This window comes from Dendropsophus ebraccatus, chromosome 7 (genome assembly GCF_027789765.1).
Source record: "Dendropsophus ebraccatus isolate aDenEbr1 chromosome 7, aDenEbr1.pat, whole genome shotgun sequence".
In the NCBI taxonomy this organism is placed as follows: domain Eukaryota; kingdom Metazoa; phylum Chordata; class Amphibia; order Anura; family Hylidae; genus Dendropsophus; species Dendropsophus ebraccatus.
This window is the reverse complement of record NC_091460.1, coordinates 105,649,120-105,671,590: the sequence shown is the minus strand read 5'-3', so window position 1 is coordinate 105,671,590 and position 22,471 is coordinate 105,649,120. Positions and strand designations below refer to the sequence as shown.

Sequence of the window (22,471 nt, the reverse complement as noted above, 5' to 3'; positions counted from 1 at the left end):
GCCGCAGACGAAGCGATGGAACGCAGGCCCACCGGAAGTACTCCCCGCTGGGTGTTGCGCCACCTCGAGAAGAAGGCAGACAATGGGGGCCTGCGAATAATATGCGCAGCGGGTAATGGCGCTCGGGTGGTGTGTACAGGCAATAATGTGGTAATAACAGGGTAATGCTGTCACTCACACACTGCACTGACATCCCTAATAAAATGTGCGCGCTGTGCGGTGATGAATGCGGCAGCCATGCCTATACCCTCTGGTTATTGTGACGGCGCCGTCCCCTCCCCTCTGTACAGCGGCTTCCGCTCTGACCACCGACTAGTGGCGTGAGGGAAGATGGCGCTCCCCGTGCCTCCCGGCGTCACCGCCATCCTGCTAGATATAGAGGGCACCACCACCCCCATCACCTTTGTGAAGGTAAGGCTGTGCCTGGCCTCCCGTGCCCCGCCATCACCTCATACACCGTACAGTACTGGGGGCACCAGCTGTTCTACTGGGGTGATCCCCTATAGTCATCTGTGCTGGTACCGGACCTCTATTCCTGGGTATAGGAACATCTGATAGAGACATGGATAGTGACATGAGGGTTCAGTCCAGCTACAGTCATAGACATGGATAGTAATAGACCTGTATAGTGACATGAGGGTTCAGTCCAGCTACAGTCATAGACATGGATAGTAATAGACCTGTATAGTGACATGAGGGTTCAGTCCAGCTACAGTCATAGACATGTATAGTAATAGACCTGTATAGTGACATGAGGGTTCAGTCCAGCTACAGTCATAGACATGTATAGTAATAGACCTGTATAGTGACATGAAGGTTCAGTCCAGCTACAGTCATAGACATGGATAGTAATAGACCTGTATAGTGACATGAGGGTTCAGTCCAGCTACAGTCATAGACATGGATAGTAATAGACCTGTATAGTGACATGAAGGTTCAGTCCAGCTACAGTCATAGACATGGATAGTAATAGACCTGTATAGTGACATGAGGGTTCAGTCCAGCTACAGTCATAGACATGGATAGTAATAGACCTGTATAGTGACATGAGGGTTCAGTCCAGCTACAGTCATAGACATGGATAGTAATAGACCTGTATAGTGACATGAAGGTTCAGTCCAGCTACAGTCATAGACATGGATAGTAATAGACCTGTATAGTGACATGAAGGTTCAGTCCAGCTACAGTCATAGACATGGATAGTAATAGACCTGTATAGTGACATGAAGGTTCAGTCCAGCTACAGTCATAGACATGGATAGTAATAGACCTGTATAGTGACATGAAGGTTCAGTCCAGCTACAGTCATAGACATGTATAGTAATAGACCTGTATAGTGACATGAAGGTTCAGTCCAGCTACAGTCATAGACATGGATAGTAATAGACCTGTATAGTGACATGAGGGTTCAGTCCAGCTACAGTCATAGACATGGATAGTAATAGACCTGTATAGTGACATGAGGGTTCAGTCCAGCTACAGTCATAGACATGTATAGTAATAGACATGTATAGTGACATGAAGGTTCAGTCCAGCTACAATCATAGACATGTATAGTAATAGACCTGTATAGTGACATGAAGGTTCAGTCCAGTGATCTGTGCTGGTACCATAACTCTATTACTGGATGTAGTAACTAGGGATGAGAAAATATACAGTAACAACGAAGTGAATCGCTTCGTCCCTATCTGTATTCCGCTCATCGGGCTTCGGTGCTTTGAAGTGTGCTCCGCTCCATGCCGCTCCTTCCCAGGTGCTGGAAAAAAGATGGATCCCATCCTGGGAAACTGGGAGAAGATTCCCAGGACAGGATCCATCTTTTCCCAGAACCTGGGGAGGATCGGCATAGAGCCGAGCACACTTCAAAGCACCGAAGCCCGATGAGCGGAATACAGATAGGGATGAAGGGCTTCGCTTCGTCGTTACTGTATATTCGCTCATTTCTAGTAGTAACATATATAGTAATAGACATGTATAGTGACATGAAAGTTCAGTCCTGAGAACTGGTCAGGACATTTCCTACGTTTCCAGTATCAGCAAAGTATATTCAAAGTAAAGGATTCTGGACCGCTCATCTACACACAGTGGTAGCTACTGTGTGATATTGATCTGCAGGGCTGATTTTAAAGGGGTAGTGCAGCTTTTTACTTTTATTTACTAAATAACACACATTACATAGTTATACAACTTTGTAATGTGTGTTATTTAAGTGAACGGCCCCCTTCCCTGTTTCCCCACCTACCCCGGAAGTGTGATGCGGTATACTTACTGAATTTCTGTCGACCCCAGCCGCTTACTTGGGTCGTCGACGTCATCTTTGGGAGGCCAGCCCCCGTCTGCCGCGTCATCAGCTGCTCAGCCGCTATTGGCTGAGCACAGTTATGCTCAGGCAATCGCGACTGAGCAGCTGATGACGCGGCAGAGGGGGGGCAAGGCATGAGGGACAGCTGGAGCGATCCGGCCGGCCTCCTGAAGATGACGTCGTCGACCCAAGTATACCGCACCACACTTCCCGGGTGGGGGTGACACGGGAAAGGGCGCCATTTACTTAAATAACATTTACTTTATTTAGTGAATAAATGTTAAACGCCGCACTACCTCTTTAAAGGGAAACTGGATCACTTTCTTCTGGCTGAACCACAAGTCTGCAAGACAGTCCCTAGTGCCTTCTGCCTGCCCCTTCAGTTTTGATAGGTCTCTATACTACATGGGGAGATCTATCAACAGGTTATAAAGGAAAAACTGAGATTTCTCCTCTCCCAAAATCCATTCCTGGCTTTGGCTTAAAAAACTGTTAGATAAATCTCTCTGTGTAAAGGCACTCTAAATATCTGCACCACATGCACAGCAAATGTGCAGCTGTTCTCAGAATGTGCATGATAATGTGATTGTGGTTGGTCCTACTTGGCATTAGGGGTTAGTCACATGGTCCTGAGTACTACCCCTTCGAAGCATCTGTGCAATATGGCTTGTGTTGGAGCAAGTATGCGTCAAGGACTTAACTATATATCATGTCTCCCCTTGTGATCCATTCCTGGCAGTGGCTTCATAGACTTAGGGCGGGTTTAGACTACGGAATTCTCGCGGATAAATTCCACGGAATTCCGTCGCCTGTACGCGCGCCTTTCCGACGGCTCCATAGACACCGTTCTATGGGCCGGCTGATTCCGCATTACGCCGAAAGAATTGACATGACAATTCTTTCGGCGGAATGCGGAATCAGACGGCCCATAGAATGGTGTCTATAGAGCCGGCGGAAAGGCGTGCGCCCGTGACCGCGTACAGGCGACGGAATTCTGCGGAATTTATCCGTGAGAATTCCGTTGTCTGAACCCGTCCTTATAGTGGAGCCCATCTCCTACAACTGCACACAGATTGCAGAGAGTTGAGGAGGGAAGTGCACAGCGGCGTGCTTCTCTTTCTAATGATCGGTGGGGTCTTAACACTTGGACCCCAACAATGTAAAGTTTTGTTAAATGGCAGGGACATTTTAGGAGAAAATAAATAGATGCTAAAATGAAGGCTGCATATAATATATGCTGTATGTAAATCCTGACTCCCTGGCAGACCACTCCCTGTAATAAGATACAGGAGAAACCAGATAAGGAGAACAGATGTTTTTGTTACGCACTGATCTGCCAGTACGATCCCTGAATGTTGATGGGGGCAGTGGGATCTCCTCCCTCTAGGTAGCTGGTGTACAGGAGCCCGCCATGCTCTCCTCATGTTCCCAGGGGTCTTGTGTAAGTGCACAATCTTCCTTCTAGTTGCAAACACTACAAATGTAATCGTTATATTTTGGTTCCATTGCCGATCATTAGGCTGTCATTTACTGTCCCTCAGGATGCGGCTGAATTGGCACGTACACCTGGTGAAATAATACGCTTTATGAAGCCTGATGTGCTCTCAAGCTGCTAAAAATGGAGATTCAGGAGGGTTTTTTTCCTGCCAATTCCCTTGATACTTTCATTGTAACCTTGTGATCAGCAGTGAAAGAAGAGCAGCCACCACATATGGCTCCTTTGTAATTGTAACAATTGCAATTAAAAGGGACTTTGTCTGTTCCTTGGATAGTAGGAATAATCTCTTTATGAAAATAATGGAGCAGATTTGACCAATACAAATTTGTTGTGCACTTGTAAAGTGTCCCTTTACTGTCACTGCTCAGCCTGGTCTTGCACCACCTCTCCGTCCCTCCTTCTTCTTCATTAGGAATGCCACTGGCAGGATTTTTTTTTCCATTCCTCATTTGTGTGAACACTGCACAGGTGCCTTAATGATCCAGCGCATGTGCAGTGCTCACACAGGTGATGAATAGGAAAAATCCAGCCCAGGGCATTCCTAATGATGAGGAGGGACGGGGAGGCGGTGCAATCCTAGGGCATGGGTACTCTAGGCCACGCCAATTTGACACAGGGCTGCAAGTTTAAGGTTACAAACCCACCTGGCGGGTCTGCAGCGAGTCTCCATGCTGCGTTTTTGCAGCGAGACTCGCTGCAGATCCCGGCCCTATGCTTTTAATGGCAGACAAACACGCAGCAGGGATGTACATCCCTGCTGCGAGTTTGTCTGCAGCCCACCCCATTAACCCCCCAGCCGCCGGAGCTGATACTTCACCTGATCCCGGCTCCGGCGGTTCCCGATGTCTTCAGCAAGCCGGAGCAGGGACCAGGTGAAGTATATGCTTCAGCCAGCCGCCCGCAGCCCCGGCCGCCCGATCGCAGCCCTGGCCGCCCCATCGCCCCCCCCCCCCCCCCCCGCAGCCCCGGCCGCCCCATCGCCCCCCCCCCCCCCCCCCGCGCAGCACCGATCGCACGCCCCCCCGCAGCCCCGGCCGCTCGATCGCCCCCCCCCCGCAGCCCCGGATGCCCGATCGCCCCCCCCCCCCGGACGCCCGATCGCCCCCCCCCCCCCCCCCCCCCCCCCCCCGCAGCACCGATCGCACGCCCCCCCGCAGCACCGATCGCACGCCCACCCGATCGAGCGGCCGGGGCTGCAGGGGGGCGTGTAAGCGATCGCTGCTGCGGGGGGGCGTGCGATCGCTGCTGCGGGGGGGGGCGATCAGGCGGCCAGGGCTGCGGGGGGGCGATCGGGCTGCGGGGGGGGGGGGGGGGGGGCGATCGGGCGGCCGGGGCTGCGGGCGGCTGGCTGGAGCATATACCTCACCTGGTCCCCGCTCCGGCTTGCTGAAGACATCGGGAACCGCCGGAGCTGGGATCAGGTGAAGTATCAGCTCCGGCGGCCGGGGAGTTAATGGGGCGGGCTGCAGACAAACTCGCAGCAGGGATGTACATCCCTGCTGCGTGTTTGTCTGCCATTAAAAGTATAGGGCCGGGATTTGCAGCCAGTCTCGCTGCAAAAACGCAGCATGGAGACTCGCTGCAGACCCGCCAAGTGGGTTTGTACCCTAAAAGTTGTTTTTAGGACAATAACTGCATCATCTGCCGAACGGACCCCAGGACAGATCTTGGATTAAAAGCAGCTATCCGAAGGTACAAGTGGTTTGGGAGGGTCAGATTGTGGGTACAGAGTCGCTTAAAAGAGTTTGTCACTGTTGAGGCATATATATTTATACTTGCCAGATGTACCAGAGACATAATTTATACATGACAGAGATATTCTTCATAGTTACTTACAGGGAAACTCTGATGAAATTCTTTTTCTTTAAATCAACTGATGTCAGAAAGTTATACAGATTTATAAAATGCTTCTATTTAAAAATCCAGTACTTATCAGCTGCTGTATGTCCTGCAGGAGGTGGTGTATTCTTTCCAGTCTGACACAGTGCTCTCTGCTGCCACTTTTGTCCATGTCAGGAAGTGTCCAGAGCAGTAGCAAATCCCCATAGAAAATCTTTCCTGCTCTGGACAGTTCCTGACACGGACAAAGGTGGCAGAAGAGAGAAATGAAAAGAAAACATAATTTCTTGTAGGACAAACAGCAGCTGATAAGTACTGGAAGACCTAAGATTTTTAAATAGATGTAATTTATAAATCTGTATAACTTTATGGCGCCAGGTGATTTTTAATAATTTTTTTTCTCTAGACTACTCTTTTAAAAGGGAATTATAAGCAGTTCTGTACATACTTACTTCTCTCTGTGGCGCCGGATTCCTGTAGTCTGATGCAACGATAATATGCAAATTACTCTGTTCAGTTTCACTGGGGTGTTCCTGAGCCCCTCGTTACACTGTGCCACTCGCCGCCTCCTGCATCTCCTCCTACTTATGCATAGGAGATAGACATGGCTACGCAGAAGTAGGAGCCAGCGGGCAGGCTGACGGGACAGCGCACTGAGGAATGCCCCCAGTGCAGCCAACAGAGTGATTTGCAGATTATATTCGGATAAAACTACAGGAAAACAGCACCATGGAGAGAAATAAGGAGACTGCACTGGAATGTGCAGCTTTGCCACTACAGGTACCTGATAGTCTCCCTTTAAAGTATTTACCCAGAGCCTGGACAGCAAACAAAATAGGACCTGCACTTATACGGGGTCTATAGACTTTAAATGCACAGTCTGTGATTGTGAGCGGCACATCAGCAGGCCGCGTGCATTATGGCCTTGCGCACAGATGTATGGACAAGGCCTCATTCTACATTACTATGTCCCAATGTAACAGAAGCTTACGCACCAGCTTCTGGCATGAGGAGAGAATTGCGCCCATCCCTGTGCCCTTGTAATAGCATCTGTGTGCCAGCTAGTTACATAATTTAATGAAACAGTCACTAAGAGGAGGGCGAGACTGCTCCAGTTCATGTAGGCCTGTCCCGATCTGTTATTACATGAGCAGTAACTACTGAATTGTCAGAAGCTAAATATTTTTTGTATTGACAACTTGATTTGTTTAGGCACTTTACAGGCTTTAATGTTGTCGTTCTTTCCCTTAGGACATCTTGTTCCCTTATATACAAGACAATATTGAAGATTACCTGCAGAAGCACTGGCACGAGGGGGAATGTCAGGAAGATGTGCGGCAGCTAAGATTACAGGTTGAACCGTGTTCATTGCATGGCTGGAGTCTATGCTTCCTGGGTGTCAGAAAGTTATATAGAATTGTAATTTACTTCCATTTAAAAATCTCCAGTCTTCCAGTACTTATCAGCTGCTATATGTCCTGTATGAAGTGGGGTATTCTTTCCAGTCTGACAAAGTGCTCTCTGCTGCCACCCTGTCCATGTCAGGAACTGTCATGGACAGAGGTGGCAGCAGAGTGCACTGTGTTAGACTGAAAAGAATACACCACTTCCTGCAGAGCATACATCAGCTGATAAGTACTGGAAGATTGCAGATTTTCAATTGCTAATCTATATAATTTTCTGACACCAGCTGATTTGGGAAAATAATGACTGTTGTTCCCCTTTGGGGTTGTCCAGCTCTTTTCAGGAAGGGGTGGACCAACAGGAAAGAAAGTCTACTCATCCTTCTGCTTGCTCCCTGTCTCATGTTGTTACCAATAATTATGGTCCTATTACACGGAGCGATTTTTAACATTTAATGATAAATGATCGCAAACAAGATTGTTTATCGTTAACCTGAAATCGTTCACCATATTACACAGAACGATAATCGTAAGATACGATCGTTATTACGATCGTTATTATGATCGTTTATTCTTTCTGATCTCATGAAAACAATGGGCAATGTGCAACTACACTGAACGATTAGTGAAAAAATGCGGAACTTGAGCGAACGAACGTGGAATTACAGCGAACGATTAACGTTAATTTTAGGTTCAGATCTAAATTAACGATCAACGACATCTGAACAATTTTTCGATCGTTGCCTGCAATTACACAGAAGGATTATTGTTTAAATTCAAACGATATAACGTTTTTTTGCACGATAATCGTCCCATGTAATAGGGCCCTTACAAGAGAAGTAACAGCACCAGCGTTTTGCAGAGTCATATAGAAGAAATAGGATAGTGCACGCCTCACCAGATTAGACTTGACATCCGGACCATCCAAAAAACTCATAAAGGAGACAGCACTTGTAGATGAGAAAATCGTGGTTTTATTGCGACATTTTCGGCTAAACACACTAGCCTTTCTCAAGCCAAGCTTGAGAAAGGCTAGTGTGTTTAGCCAAAACGTCGCAAGGGTGTGAATAAAACCACAATTTTTTTATTTACAAGTGCTGTCTCCTCTATGCGTTATTTCATGTTGTTACCACACCAGCCATGGCGGAACTGTGAGAGGGAGTACACATGACTGCTGAAGTCAGTGATATTACTGTATACTTCCGCCAGTCAGTGCAGTGAGGCGACACAGTGCCAGGTGCAGGCTGGGGGGGGGGGGTATATATATGTATGTGTGTGTGTGTATATATATGTAAGTATATATATAATGTGTGAAACTTATTTGCGTTTTTTTTTTGTACAAAATAAAACAATACAAGTGAACATTTGTTTTTGTTTTTTTGTTTGTTTTTGTTTGTTTGTAAGGCAGAAAAAGACAGTGGACTGAAAGGATTTGTGCCCATTCCCAGCAATACAGACCATAAACCGGAGTTACAGGTTATCAAGGGTGTGGTTGATAATGTTCATTGGCAGATGTCGCTGGATAGGAAAACAACCGCTCTCAAACAACTTCAGGGCCACATGTGGAGATCTGCGTACGCTACTGGCAAAATTAAGGGAGAGTAAGTGTTATGTTCTGTATTTCCTTATAATTATTAAAGTGAATCTCTGACATCCCCACACACCCCTAACAGCTTACCAATCTGGCAGCACCCCACTGGATAGATATCAATGAAAGCATTTACAACATCCCTTTTCTTCCTGTGTCTGTTTTTATTTTCATAAAAAAAAGTATTCATTTTTTTAAATAGTGTCAAAGAGGCGGAACCTAATGTTCCCCGAGCTCTAGCACCACTATAAACCACTGTGTTATATGCACAGTGCATGTCGCTGATTATGCAAGGGTAGACATACAGCACGATGAGGCATAGTGATGCTAAGGCCCCGGGAATAATAGAATTCCTCTTTGACACTATTTACAGCCCAAATAAAGGTGTTTTTTTTTTTTTAAATCAAGATAGAAACACAGACAAAGGCAATAAAGGTATATTCTAAAGGCTTTCATTCATCTATCCAGCGGTACCACCAGCTCTGTCAGAGGGTCACAGATTCACTTGAAATTAATAAATATATTAATAAATTAAAGATACTTACATATTAACTGTATATGTATTAAACTGCTTAGCGATATCAGCATAATACTGTGTAAATGTTACTTATATGTTGAGACCCTTTATGGATAATGAGCACAGAGATCCCATGTCCCACTGAAGCAACTAAAGGTCCTTTTACGTGTACGGATAAATCGCTTAAGCACTCATTTAATGAACGTCAAACGATAATTTTTTCTTTTTAAATGATAGACGTTTAGATGAGAATATAAATCGCTATGTAAAGTTGTTACTTTTACACAGCATAACAAATCAAGGGGCCCAGGCTGCAAGAACGATCCTTGTGTTGTTCGTGTACAGCCCGGAAGACTAACAGCACAGATAAATATAGGATATACTGTACATATAGCATATGTATATATCTGTGCTATAGATCTAGCACATCTCCTTCGGTCCAGCTGCCACATGTATCTACAGGCCCTGCCTCCTCTGGCTGTATATCATTCTAGAGGAGAGAGGGACTGGAGGAGACATGCTGGATCACAAACAGCGCGGATGTAAGTATACACTGCTGCTTGTGATCTTTAAAGTGACAGCACAAATATATACATATCCTATATGTTCAGTATATCCCACATACACCTGTGCTGTCAGTTTTCTTTTATCCTTATCGGCCTCACATCCTCGTGATGTTTACACAGGACAATGTGTGCCAGACAACCATAAATTTAAAAGCCCCCTCTTAAGACCTGATTAGCCAAGCATTGGCCATTTTCCTTGATTGTTTCTAGCAATACTCCTGGCTGTAAATCAGCCTGTGTAAAAGAGTCTTACTACGGACTGCCATTAGGGAATTCCATTGTCATGTAGGGGTAACACAATATTTAGGTAGGTGGTTTGTGTCTAAGTAACATTCACTTAAATGCTGAATCCCTAGGTTTCCCAGCATAACATTGCCTCCACCATCTTGCCCTCTGCCTAAAGTGCATCCTGGTACCATTTCTTTCCTCTGTAAGAGACACACATGCACTAGGCTGTCCACTTGATATAAAAGAAAATGTGATCAGTAAGACAATTTTATCCCTAGCTCAGTGGCACAGTACTGATGCTTATGTGCCAATTGTGAGCACTTTTAGCAGTAGACAGGGGTCAGCATGGGAATTCTGATCAGCCTAGTCTAGCCCTCTATGCACCAGGCTGCGATGCACTGTGCCTTCTGACACCGTTGTGTAATAGCCAGCAATATTCTGAGCAGCAGTTTGTGCTCTGTAGCCAGTACCCCTCATGCACATCAGTGTATCCTGCTTGTCCAACATGCAATGAACAGTTCACTATTTGTCTGTCCTTGAACCACAAAACAATGCATACTGAAAACACCCCAACAAAACTTGCCGTTTTGCATCTGCTTTGAATGCATTGTCAAAGTTATTCATTTTACTTTTGCTTATTTTTCCTTTTTTTATCATCAACTTTAACAGAATGCTGTCTTCAAGAACTGCTGTTTTCAGCTTCCATTAAAATCAAAAAGAGCTTTAAAGGGGTTTTCCAGAGATTGTGGAAAAAAAATTCTACATGGCTAGAGGTTGTGTTAAAATATTCAAGCTATACTTGCCTACCTCAGTCCCCTCTATCTGCCATGTCGACGCTCCCAGTCCTCTTATGATCAAGGAGTCTTCCTAGTCCCTGTGACAGGCCAAATCCACAGGTACTGTTCCACTAGTGTCCTCCTTTAGTCAGTGATGGGCTTAGTGGGCAGTTCCTGTGGAATTGGCACATCACAAAAGCCAGGAAGAAGCTTTGACCAGCAGGAACATGAAAGCCTTGGCGCGGCAGTTGAAGGGGATTAAAGTAGGTGAGTATAGTTAGTCTATAATTTTTACACCACCTCCAGCCACCCGTCCCTTTTTTTTCCTCCACCAAAAAATTGATCAGAGCTGCTGAGGCCCCATTTTCACTTTTCGTGTGATCAGGCTCGGTTTCCTTCTGCCTGCTATTAAAATGTCATAGGGAAACATATGCTAGAACTGATCCTATTGTTCTCATTGGAATCATTCAAGGCATCTGGTGTGTCAGTGAGGCCATCGGACTGCTCTAGTCCACATAGGAATATGCGTTTTTTAGCATTTTCTTTTCTGGCTCTAGAAAATATGGAAAAGCCTGATGACAACTCATGTACTTTTGCATCTATTATGACAACAGTTAGGGTGAGTTTTACCCACAAATTTGATCCTCAATATTTAAAAAACAGCCATACTGTGCCTGTGTACAGTCTGTGGCTGTGTGAGTACAGTAGTGCAAACATTTAAACAGTTTTGCCATTCCCGCCATCATAATGATACATGATGTTGGGAGTTCTGTGATTACAGTCTGTAGCACATCGCCATATGCCCTCTGTGGGTCCTTTTATCTGGACACATAGCTGCTCAATACAATAGCTTATCGACTATGTACAAGGGCTCTTGTTGAAAGGACCCTTAGCCCAATTATTGCCTGAGAACAGCCACCCAAACAATCACTGGATCTAACATTTCTGCTTTGTTTGGTCTTGGCCTAATAGTGCATCAGAAACCCAGTATGAGTACAATGTCTCTTTTTTGCCATCTGGTGGTCACAGGTAGAACTGTCATATTTCTGCGTATTTAATGTTCATTGCTGTTTTTCTTTGCTTCTTTAGACTTTTAGACTTTAAAGTGTCACTGTCGTGAATTTTTTTTTTGCAGAAATCAATAGTCCAGGCGATTTTAAGAAACTTTGTAATTGGGTTTATTATCCGAAAAATGCATTTTTATCATGAAAAAGCAGTTTGAAGCTCTCCCCCCTGTCTTCATTGTTCTCCTATGGAGAGAGCTAAAGAAAAGACCAAAACAGGACAACAAAGAGTTAATCTACAAATCCCTCACCGTTATCTCTTCTGACCATCACCAGTGACCTGTCTGAGCTCAGATTACAGCTGTCACCCAGCTCCGTGCCTGTAATCCTCTGTTATTTGCTTTCTGCTGCCGGCTAACTCCCTCCTTCCTCCTCCCCCCTCCCCTCTCCCTAGAGCAGACAGGGTACGACTCCTGCAACAAGTCACAATTTTCAGATTTTTTGGAGTGGATGAAAAAGAGGAAGGAGGGGGGGACCTGGGAAAAGGCTTTTTACATGCAGATAATGGCAGATTTGGCTAATAAACCCAATTACAAAGTTTCTTAAAATCGCCTGGACTATTGATTTCTGCAAAAAAAAAAAAAAAAAAAAAAATACGACAGTGACTCTTTAAGTTTTTTGGGTTTTTTTTAAACATAAAGGTATAAATAAATGTTTTATCAGGAACAAACATTGGACAGCCTTTGCCTTTAGTGAGAGCGTAACTTGTACTGGAAAATGTATCTAGTGAATAGGTTGCCACACAATTATAGGTAAAAAGTGGAAGTCCACAGCTCCAAGTAAAATGTAAAGTCTTTATTTAGAAATCCTCTTAAAATCCAAACATAACAATAAAAAACACGCCGACGCGTTTCAGGACACTGGTCCCTTAATCATGGCAAATTTATACTGAATATTACAAGCTTTTATAAGAGGATATGACCAGTATGTTACAAGGGATACGCCCCCCAAAAGGGAGGAGAAAAACATCACATGATGCTAACAGGTGTGTGCTAATAGTTGAATTAAACATATTTATACAACTTATATACAATATAAATATATACAAGAGTAAATTACAAATCCCAAAAAAAAAAAAAAAAAATTAAAAAACCAAAAAAAAAAAAAAAAAAATTCAAAAAAAAAAAAAAAGTGGTCTAATAAATGAAGGAGAGATCATTTCTGTAATTAAGACCCTGGGGAATGCGTGTACATAACCGCAAAATCCAAAACGCCTCTCGCTTTCTCAGTGTGTGAACAAGGTCACCACCTCTCAAGGGTGGACGGACTTGCTCGATAGCACACATGGACAGACTACTGCACACGCCCCCATGCACTTCAGCAAAATGCTTGGACAAACCAGACATAGACTTGCTGGATGTGCGAGTACGTACAGAAACCGCATCAGAAAGATGTTCAGCAAATCTGGTTTTTAGCTTACGTTTTGTGGAACCCACATATTGCAATCGACATTGTCTACATTCCGCCAGATAGATCACAAAGGTAGAATTGCAATTGAGAAAGGATTTAATAGGGTAAGAAATGCCGGTTGCAATAGAACAAAAAACAGACTGATTAGTAATAAAACGACATAAGGGACAACGAGATAAAGCACACTTATGGCAGCCTAGAATATGTAACCATGTTTGGCTGACTGGCTTGTTCTCTGGAAGTACACTCGGCGAAAGTACATTGCCCAAAGTAACCCCTCTACGAGCTACACATTTAATCCCTGTAGATAGAATGGTTTCGCATGTTGCATCCTGATATAACAAAGGTATATATTTACGAACAATGTTGCAAATAGTTTTATATTGTGGGCTAAATGGTGTAGAAAATACCAAGGAGGGCATGTTATGGGAAGGGCTAGAGAGGTGTTTACTGCGTGTAGCTCTATCCTGTAAGTGAAACGATCTGGTGTTTTTCTCAGCTATGGCTTTAGCTCTATTAATAGTAAACATGGTGTAACCCCTGGACTTGAGGCGATACGTAAGATCCCTACAGGCTGAATCATATAAGGAACGATCGGAGCTACTCCGAATGGTCCTTATAAATTCCCCAATGGGTAAATTTTCAACAACATGGGGTGGATGGTGGCTAGATGCATGCAGAAGGCCATTGCCCGCACTGGGTTTGCGATATAGGCTACTGTGTATCTTACCTCCCTGAAAAAAACAACAGAACATCCAAAAAAGACATTTTTTCTGAATCAAACTGAAAAGTGAACTTTAAATTCAAACTGTTGGTATTGAGGAATGTAACAAAATCATGAGCATCACCAGCCGTACCTGTCCACACTAGGAGGAGGTCGTCTATATACCTCCCGTACCAGGAGATATACTGTAGAAAGGGATTGTTGGTATTGTATATGACGACCTCCTCCCAGTAGGACATGTACAGATTGGCTAAAGAAGGGGAGAATTTAGCTCCCATAGGGCAGCCAACAATCTGAACATAAAACTGATCACCAAAACGAAAAAAATTGTGAGAAAGCAAAAATTCCACCACATAAATAATATACTCTTGGAGGCCCTGACTGTAATTACTGTATTTTTGCATATGATAGCGTAAAGCTAGAAGGGCCTTATCGTGGGGAATACTTGGGTAAAGGGCAGCAACGTCACAGGAAAGAAAACTACATCCCTCAGGGCACGGAAGAGACTCCACTATCGCTAGTAAGCTTTTACTGTCTCTAATGTAACCATTTGTCCTTTTCACGAGGGGCTGGAGTAAGTCGTCAACCCAAGCACATAGATGTTCCAATACAGAGCCCACTCCTGAAACAATGGGTCGCAGGGGTGGTGGAAACGTCTGTTTGTGGGTCTTGGGTAGGGCATGGAAAATGGGGACCAAAGGATTTTTAACAAAAAGAAAATCTACCAGTTTTTGGTCCAAAAACCCAGCCTCCAAGCCCACATCCAAGACCCCAGTAAGTTTACGGGACACAACATCCGTAGGGTTAAATGGTAAGGTTTTATACGTAGTGTTATCACTAAGGATCTTGGTGACCTCCCTGGTGTACAAAGATTTATCCAACACAACTACAGACCCCCCTTTGTCCGACTGGCGGACAACAATATGGGGATTATTTTTTAGCTCCATAAGAGCTTTTCTATGTACACCAGAGAGATTGCCAGTAGATCTACACCCGGAGACACTGCGTTCCAAATCAACCAAGGCTTCTTCCACTTTATGTTGGAAGACATCCATTGCAGGTGTACGGGACAGAATAGGATAGAACGATGGATTAGGTATATATAGTCTGTTAGTAGTACTGTCAACCGTATCTGCAATGGATGCTGTATAAGCCTGAAGGTCTAAGAGAGATTGTACCCCCACTTGATCTCTAAATGGCATATCCAACGGGATATTACCCGAACCCACTTGATTAAGATCACAGGTGGGGTTCCTGTCAGTAGCTGCCTCTGTACTGTTATCATGGGAGAAAAAATGCACGCATTCCCCAGGGTCTTAATTACAGAAATGATCTCTCCTTCATTTATTAGACCACTTTTTTTTTTTTTTTTGAATTTTTTTTTTTTTTTTTGCATTTGTAAATTTTTTTTTTTTTTTTTGGGCATTTGTAATTTACTCTTGTATATATTTATATTGTATATAAGTTGTATAAATATGTTTAATTCAACTATTAGCACACACCTGTTAGCATCATGTGATGTTTTTCTCCTCCCTTTTGGGGGGCGTATCCCTTGTAACATACTGGTCATATCCTCTTATAAAAGCTTGTAATATTCAGTATAAATTTGCCATGATTAAGGGACCAGTGTCCTGAAACGCGTCGGCGTGTTTTTTATTGTTATGTTTGGATTTTAAGAGGATTTCTAAATAAAGACTTTACATTTTACTTGGAGCTGTGGACTTCCACTTTTTACCTATTGCCACCGGAAAATGGCCCGGATCTCTGTTTCCTTCCACCTGCTCCAGACGTAATTGAGGACCAGCACCACTGACTATTGCACACATGGTGAGCTGATTTGCCTTTCTACATTGCCACACAATTATACTGCTTCTACTTTTAACAGTCTTTGCAAACCGTATGAAACACGCTTCTATTTTATTGTAGGGTATATGATGACGTGGTACCAGCACTGAAAAAGTGGAAAGAAGCCGGCATGAAGTTGTATATATTTTCCTCTGGAAGTGTCGAAGCTCAGAAACTCTTATTTGGTTACTCAATTGAAGGTGATCTTCTTGAGGTACATCCAATATCCTTTATAGCTTTACTAGATATTTAACCTGTAAAACATAATTTGTAAACAGATCCTTGAGTGTTAACATTATAAGAGCATGTAGATATTGGCTGTCCTAACATTGATATTACTAGAAATGTACCTGTCATTAGAAAAAAAACTTTTGACATGTCACAGATGCATCTAAAGTTTTGATTGGTCGCGGTCTGAACATTCAGATTACGACCAGTCAGGAAAATGAGCTGAGAGAAGTTGCATGCAGCACTTTCTCTCCTGGCTCTGTGTTATGTGACCTGGACGGCCGCATAATTAAAATCTGTGGGGCCGTCCAGGTCAGACAGACAGAGCGGGGAGAGGAACGCACGTCAGCACAGACTTCTTGTAGCTCATTTTTCTGATCGGTTGCAGTCTGAAAACTCACACCCCAAACAATCAAACCTTTTGTCTCTGTGACAAAAACGATGGAGAAGGTCCAACAGCAATGAAAATAGATTCCAGTGTAGAAGGAGTGGAGGCTGGTCTGCAATCCCAAAAGCTTGCCATGGTATCATTTAAAAGCAAAATCCAACAGCGTCCACAGTAGGAAATTACGTTTTAAGGTTTTAATTACATCCAAATTTAAACAGGAAACTTATATGTAATTAAATCCTTGAAACTTAATTCTCTACTGTGGATGCTGTTTGACTTTGCTTTTGGATGTCTTTATCACTGGCAACAACAGTTACCTAGGAAGGGACAGCAGAAGCATCCCAACATAGTGGCGGCCCTTTAAAGACATTTGATCACAACTTTTTGGAAACCCATAAATATAACATTGCAGTTCACCTAAATATCTGAGCTCCTTAACAATCTGATGTTTAGCTAAATTTGACAAATAAGATATTGAAAAGGGTTTTTTTTAAATTTCTTTGGATAGGTCTTGTTTAAGGGGCTCCCCGATTTAACAAAAAAAAAATTAGGGCTTGCTCTGTGTGTAAAATAATAAAATGGAGCATAATCACCTTGCCAAGTCTAGCAACAGTCCACCAGCATTTGTTGATAATGTTCTGAACCTAATGCAGTCTCAGTTATCGACAGTGGTGGGTTTGGAATGTTATAGGGAGAGCAGAGACTGTGTGTGTATATATACAATGTTAGGCTATGTTCAGACGCAGTATTAGACCAGCCGTTCCGTGCGGAATGGCCGGTCTCTGAAAAGATGATCCCGGCCGGTACTGGCCGGATAATCTTTTCGACCGCAGTGTTCTGATGCGGGGGCATCCATGCACGCCCGCATCAGAACTCCCCACAGAACACTATAGAGCATGCGGCTGGAGCCGCTCGCTCCATAGTGTGCACTAACAGGGTTTTCTGCGGCCGCTATTCAATGAATAGTGGCCGCAGAAAACTGACATGTCAGTTGTTTGTGGTCCCGCTAGTGATCCTAGTCGGAGCGTATACTTTGTGTATATGCTCCGGCCGGGATTCCTAGGCAGCAATGGACGTATATTTTTGTATAAATCACTGCCGTTGTACAATGGCCGTGGTTTTACGAGAATATACGGTGTGTGAACATAGCCTATATATGTGTGTGAGATATCTCGCTCATTGTCAGAATTGTTTACATGTTGAATTTCAGCTTGCCAGCAAGGCACAATCCACTGCCAGACTTCTCTATTGCCCTTTTGTCATTGAAATACACGTGTTTATTTAGAAGGTTGGAAGAGATGTCACCAAAACTAATATGTATTGCTGATCCAGGCGCACAGTCTAATATATACTTACCAGTTAATATAATAATAATCCTTTTGATAACTTTTCATTTCTATAATGCAATGCTCTTCACACTTCATCGATTTGGCATTGGTGTTGGTCTGATCAGATTCATTGATTTACATGAAATGCCAATGGGTATAAATGATTATGTATGGCTGAGAGAGGCTATTGTAGTGTAAAAATCTAATGCACAGAGAAAGCACTGTACACACAAAGGGGGCTAAGCATACAGTAACGACTGTAACCTTGTGTTTATTTACACCTGACTGGATACTTTGATTATTTCATTGTCTTATTGACATGTGTGGAAACCAGCAGAATCTCACTATCTGACCTTTACAATATTACAATGATCTTTCTCATTAGTAAATCCAAAAGGGAGACCATGCTTTCCTCCACAGTGCTTTTTTTCCATTTATAATAGATGATCTGTACCATATGGTCATTCCCAGGAGCCAGAAGATAATGTTATAGGAGTCTTTTACCATGATGGGGAGCTAGCATAGTGTGAGCTAATTTTTCCTTTGTTGGTTTAGAGGCAACATCCTGAAAAGGAGCCTACAATGGTGTCTAACTTCTTTTGAAACACATCAACATTTAATAGAAATTATACCTGTTGGGAACAGGGCAGTACGTCATCTGCTGGTCCCCAGCAGCTTCACCCCTACCCCTTTCCTTACACTCAAAGAGGGAGAGGTCTATCAGTCAGGGCTGACAGAGCAGGGAGAAGCCACCAGGGACCACCCTGATGAGTTGGAGCCTCATTCCTAGCAGTTTTTAAAACTATAATTCCTCTGCAACACTGCAGTCTGTTTAATTCCACCCATGATCTGGGCAGCGTGTAAAGGATGTCGGGTCCCCTTCAAAGCAGGTTTACTGTATATATGTGATAATAAATATGGGGCTATGGAAGGACGTAAACAATCGCCGATCAGCAAGATTGACACTCATTTACCTTTACACAAAACATGTGCGGCCGGTAATAATACATTTTTAAGTGAGCTGTAAAGATACAATCATCTGAGAATTAGGTGCTTTCCTGGTCCTTGGCTGATCACTGCCACTTGGGTGAATTATTGGCTGAATGAGCGTTTCTAGGAATGCCCCTGGCCTCGGTGGAACTAATCCGCCCTTGGCCAGCCCTGTGCACTATAGGTAGCAGTCAGCTGGTTAGATTCATCCTACCTGGTACAACGGTTGCTGTACATATATACAGAGACTATACAGCGTGCTGCACATACAGAGAGGCTATACAGGGTGCTGCACATACACATAGAGGCTATACAGTCCCTGGCTATAACGGGTGCTGCACATACACACAGAGGCTATACAGTCCCTGACTATACAGGGTGCTGCACATACACACAGAGGCCATACATTTCCTGGCTATACAGGGTGCTGCACACACACACAGAGGCCATACATTTCCTGGCTATACAGGGTGCTGCACACACACACAGAGGCTATACAGTCCCTGACTATACAGGGTGCTGGTAGAAAGGGGTAAGGGTGCACAACGGGTGTGGGTTGTTGGTGCTTTTCACGGACGGGTTTGTGACCCCAATATATAGTAATAGAAAACTCCGTAGCACTCTTTTCATGCAGCAGTGATAAATAGTTTATTTACAGCGTGATGGGAACAAAGCCAGGTACATATGCAATATGCTTGACACGCACAGGAGAACGCCAGGAGCACTCCTGCCTACACTACCCACAGCGACGTTGAAAAAGACCCTGGTAGGGTCGAAACGTCATCGGTCACCTCTACCAAAACAATTTTTTGCTTGCATCATTATTGCATATGTACCTGGCTTAGTTTCCATCACGCTGTAAATAAACTATTTATCACTGCTGCATGAAAAGAGTGCTACGGAGTTTTCTATTACTATATACAGGGTGCTGCACATACAGAGAGGCTATACAGGGTGCTGCACATACACACTCAGGCTATACAGTCCCTGACTATACAGGGTGCTGCACATACACACTCAGGCTATACAGTCCCTGACTATACAGGGTGCTGCACATACACACCCAGGCTATATAATCCCTGACTATACAGGGTGCTGCACATACACACTCAGGCTATACAGTCCCTGACTATACAGGGTGCTGCACATACACACTCAGGCTATACAGTCCCTGACTATACAGGGTGTATTGCACATACAGAGAGGCTATACAGGGTGCTGCACATACACACAGAGGCTATACAGTCCCTGGCTATAACGGGTGCTGCACATACACACAGAGGCTATACAGTCCCCGGCTATACAGGTTGCTGCACATACACACAGAGGCTATACAGGCCCTGGCTTAACAGGGTGCTGCACATACACACTCAGGCTATACAGTCCCTGGCTAAACAGGGTGCTGCACATACACGCTCAGGCTATACAGTCCCTGGCTAAACAGGGTGCTGCACATACACACAGAGGCTATACAGTCCCTGGCTCTACCAGGTGCTGCACATACATACTGAGGCTAAACAGGGTGCTGCACATACACACAGAGGCTATACAGTCCCTGGCTCTACCAGGTGCTGCACATACATACTGAGGCTAAACAGGGTGCTGCACATACACACAGAGGCTATACAGTCCCTGACTATACAGGGTGCTGCACATACACACAGAGGCTATACAGTCCCTGACTATACAGGGTGCTGCACATACACACAGAGGCTATACAGTCCCTGGCTCTACCAGGTGCTGCACATACACACACAGGCAATACAGGGTGCTGTACATACACAGGTTCATCCAGTTGGCGTTAGCTAATCACCTCCTTATGTCTTTCAGTTGTTTCATGGTCATTTCGACACCACTGTGGGATCTAAAGTAGAAAGTCAGAGCTATAGAAGAATTGCGGATGCAATTGGTTGCTGCACTGAGAATATTCTTTTTCTCACTGACATCACTAAGGGTAAGTAATAGAGATGAGCAAACTAGGTTTGGGTTCAAGTCCATCCGAACCCGAACGTTCGGCATTTGATTAGCGGGGGCTGCTGAACTTAGATAAAGCTCTAAGGTTATCTGGAAAACATGGATACAGCCAATGACTATATCCATGTTTTCCACATAGCCTTAGAGCTTTATCCAACTTCAGCAGCCACCGCTAATCAAATGCCGATGGTTCGGATGGACTTATGGTGTGTCTATTTTTTTAGGATATCCACAGCCTTTGTGTCACCTATTTTTTGTGTATATAGGAGTGGCAAAGAGTGAAAAACTGATCCTTTGTATCAGTCACTTAATAATCAGCCAGCGGTTAGCTGATTTGATCTTTTGTGTGGGCGGTAAAATCATTACCAGCCGAATATCTCTGTGTCTAAACAGAAGATAACTGATAACAATTTAAGAAGATAAGACTGATAACAATTTATACAAATGGCCAAACAAACAACACAGTGATCATTCATGCAGCCTGGCTGCTTGATTACTTGTGATGTGTAATGCTGATCTCATATACAAACATGGATGTGGTTGTATCCATGTTCTCCAGGACTCCCTAGGGCTGCTTCGGACGAACCCAAATGTGCTCAAGGTTCACTCATCTCTTCATGTAAATGTATCTTGTTATTGCTGACTAACAGCTTTTCCATTACATAATAACATATTCTAGCCTGAAAGCCAAAAGTAGTTATTTTTCCATGTGTGTGTATTTGAGATTTGGAAAATATTAAGCAAAAAAAAATATATATAGAAAAAAGGGGAACGTTTGAGAACATTTTTTAACAAAAATCTTATGCTATTGAAATAAATAGGATACATTTTGTAAGGTCCATTTTTGCAAAAGAAAAAACTCTGACCACGGTTCTGTATTTTTTTCTTTCGTGATCCACAAAAATTTTTTTTATTGAATCCATTTTTAGAGATGTAAAGCGTGCTCAAATAAAAATGGAATGCTTGGAATAATGTCCCAACACCTGGAACCCACATGTGCGTTGCCCTATATATTAATAGCAGTCACAGGGACATGTCAAAGGGTTTTTTTTTGTTCTTTTTCACAAGTATATTTTAAAGTTTTAATTCCTATAATAATGGTTATTATATTTATAGTTCTATTCTGGTATTTCTTTGTTTATACAGAAGCAGAGGCTGCAAGGGAAGCAGGTGTGCACGTGGCTATTGCAGTAAGACCTGGCAATGCTGCCCTGACAGATGAAGAGAAGTCACAGTACCATCTTATATCTTCATTTGCTCAGCTTGACCTGCCATCCTCACAATGACCTTCAACCCATATTTTCTCAGCTCTAATTCTAGAAATAAACTATTATATTGCCTCATTTTTTAGTGGTTTGATATCTAACAGGTTTTAGCGCTGTGTACATGTTTGAATGTAAGTATAAAGGTTAGTTGTTTATCTCCATGGAATGCAATCTGTGTGTGTTGTTTATCTCCATGGAATGCAATCTGTGTGTGTGTGTGTGTGTATATATATATATATATATATATATATATATATATATATATATATATATATATATAAAACCCCTTGCCTCCGCAGCCTGTTTTGGCCTTAATGACCAGGGCCTTTTTTGCAAATCTGACCTGTCTCTCTTTATGTAGTGATAACTCTGCAATGCTTTTAACTATCGCGATTGTTCTGAGAGTGTTTTTTCCTGACATATTCCTCTTTATGTTTGTGGTATACTTTAGTTGAAACACTCAGTAGTTTTTTTGTAAAAAAAAAACACATTTGGGCACAAATTTTAAAAAATTACGTTTCTTTATATTCAAAATTCT

General features: G+C 43.5%; 1 protein-coding gene across 7 annotated transcripts; it reads left to right on the top strand.

The window, feature by feature from the left end:
• On the top strand, positions 1–22,011 carry ENOPH1 (enolase-phosphatase 1). Of its 7 annotated transcripts, none has more exons than XM_069978086.1 (6): positions 1–129; positions 6,891–6,992; positions 8,447–8,643; positions 15,842–15,974; positions 20,525–20,648; positions 21,815–22,011. In XM_069978086.1, exons 1-6 carry the CDS (start codon positions 16–18, stop codon positions 21,952–21,954), a joined length of 810 nt encoding a protein of 269 aa, XP_069834187.1. In that variant the 5' UTR covers positions 1–15; the 3' UTR covers positions 21,955–22,011. The 7 variants fall into 7 exon arrangements, with proteins under 7 accessions (XP_069834187.1, XP_069834186.1, XP_069834190.1 ...); XM_069978085.1 differs by having other exon boundaries at positions 1–150; XM_069978089.1 differs by having other exon boundaries at positions 5–112; positions 8,451–8,643.
• Positions 22,012–22,471: the final 460 nt, after the last annotated feature.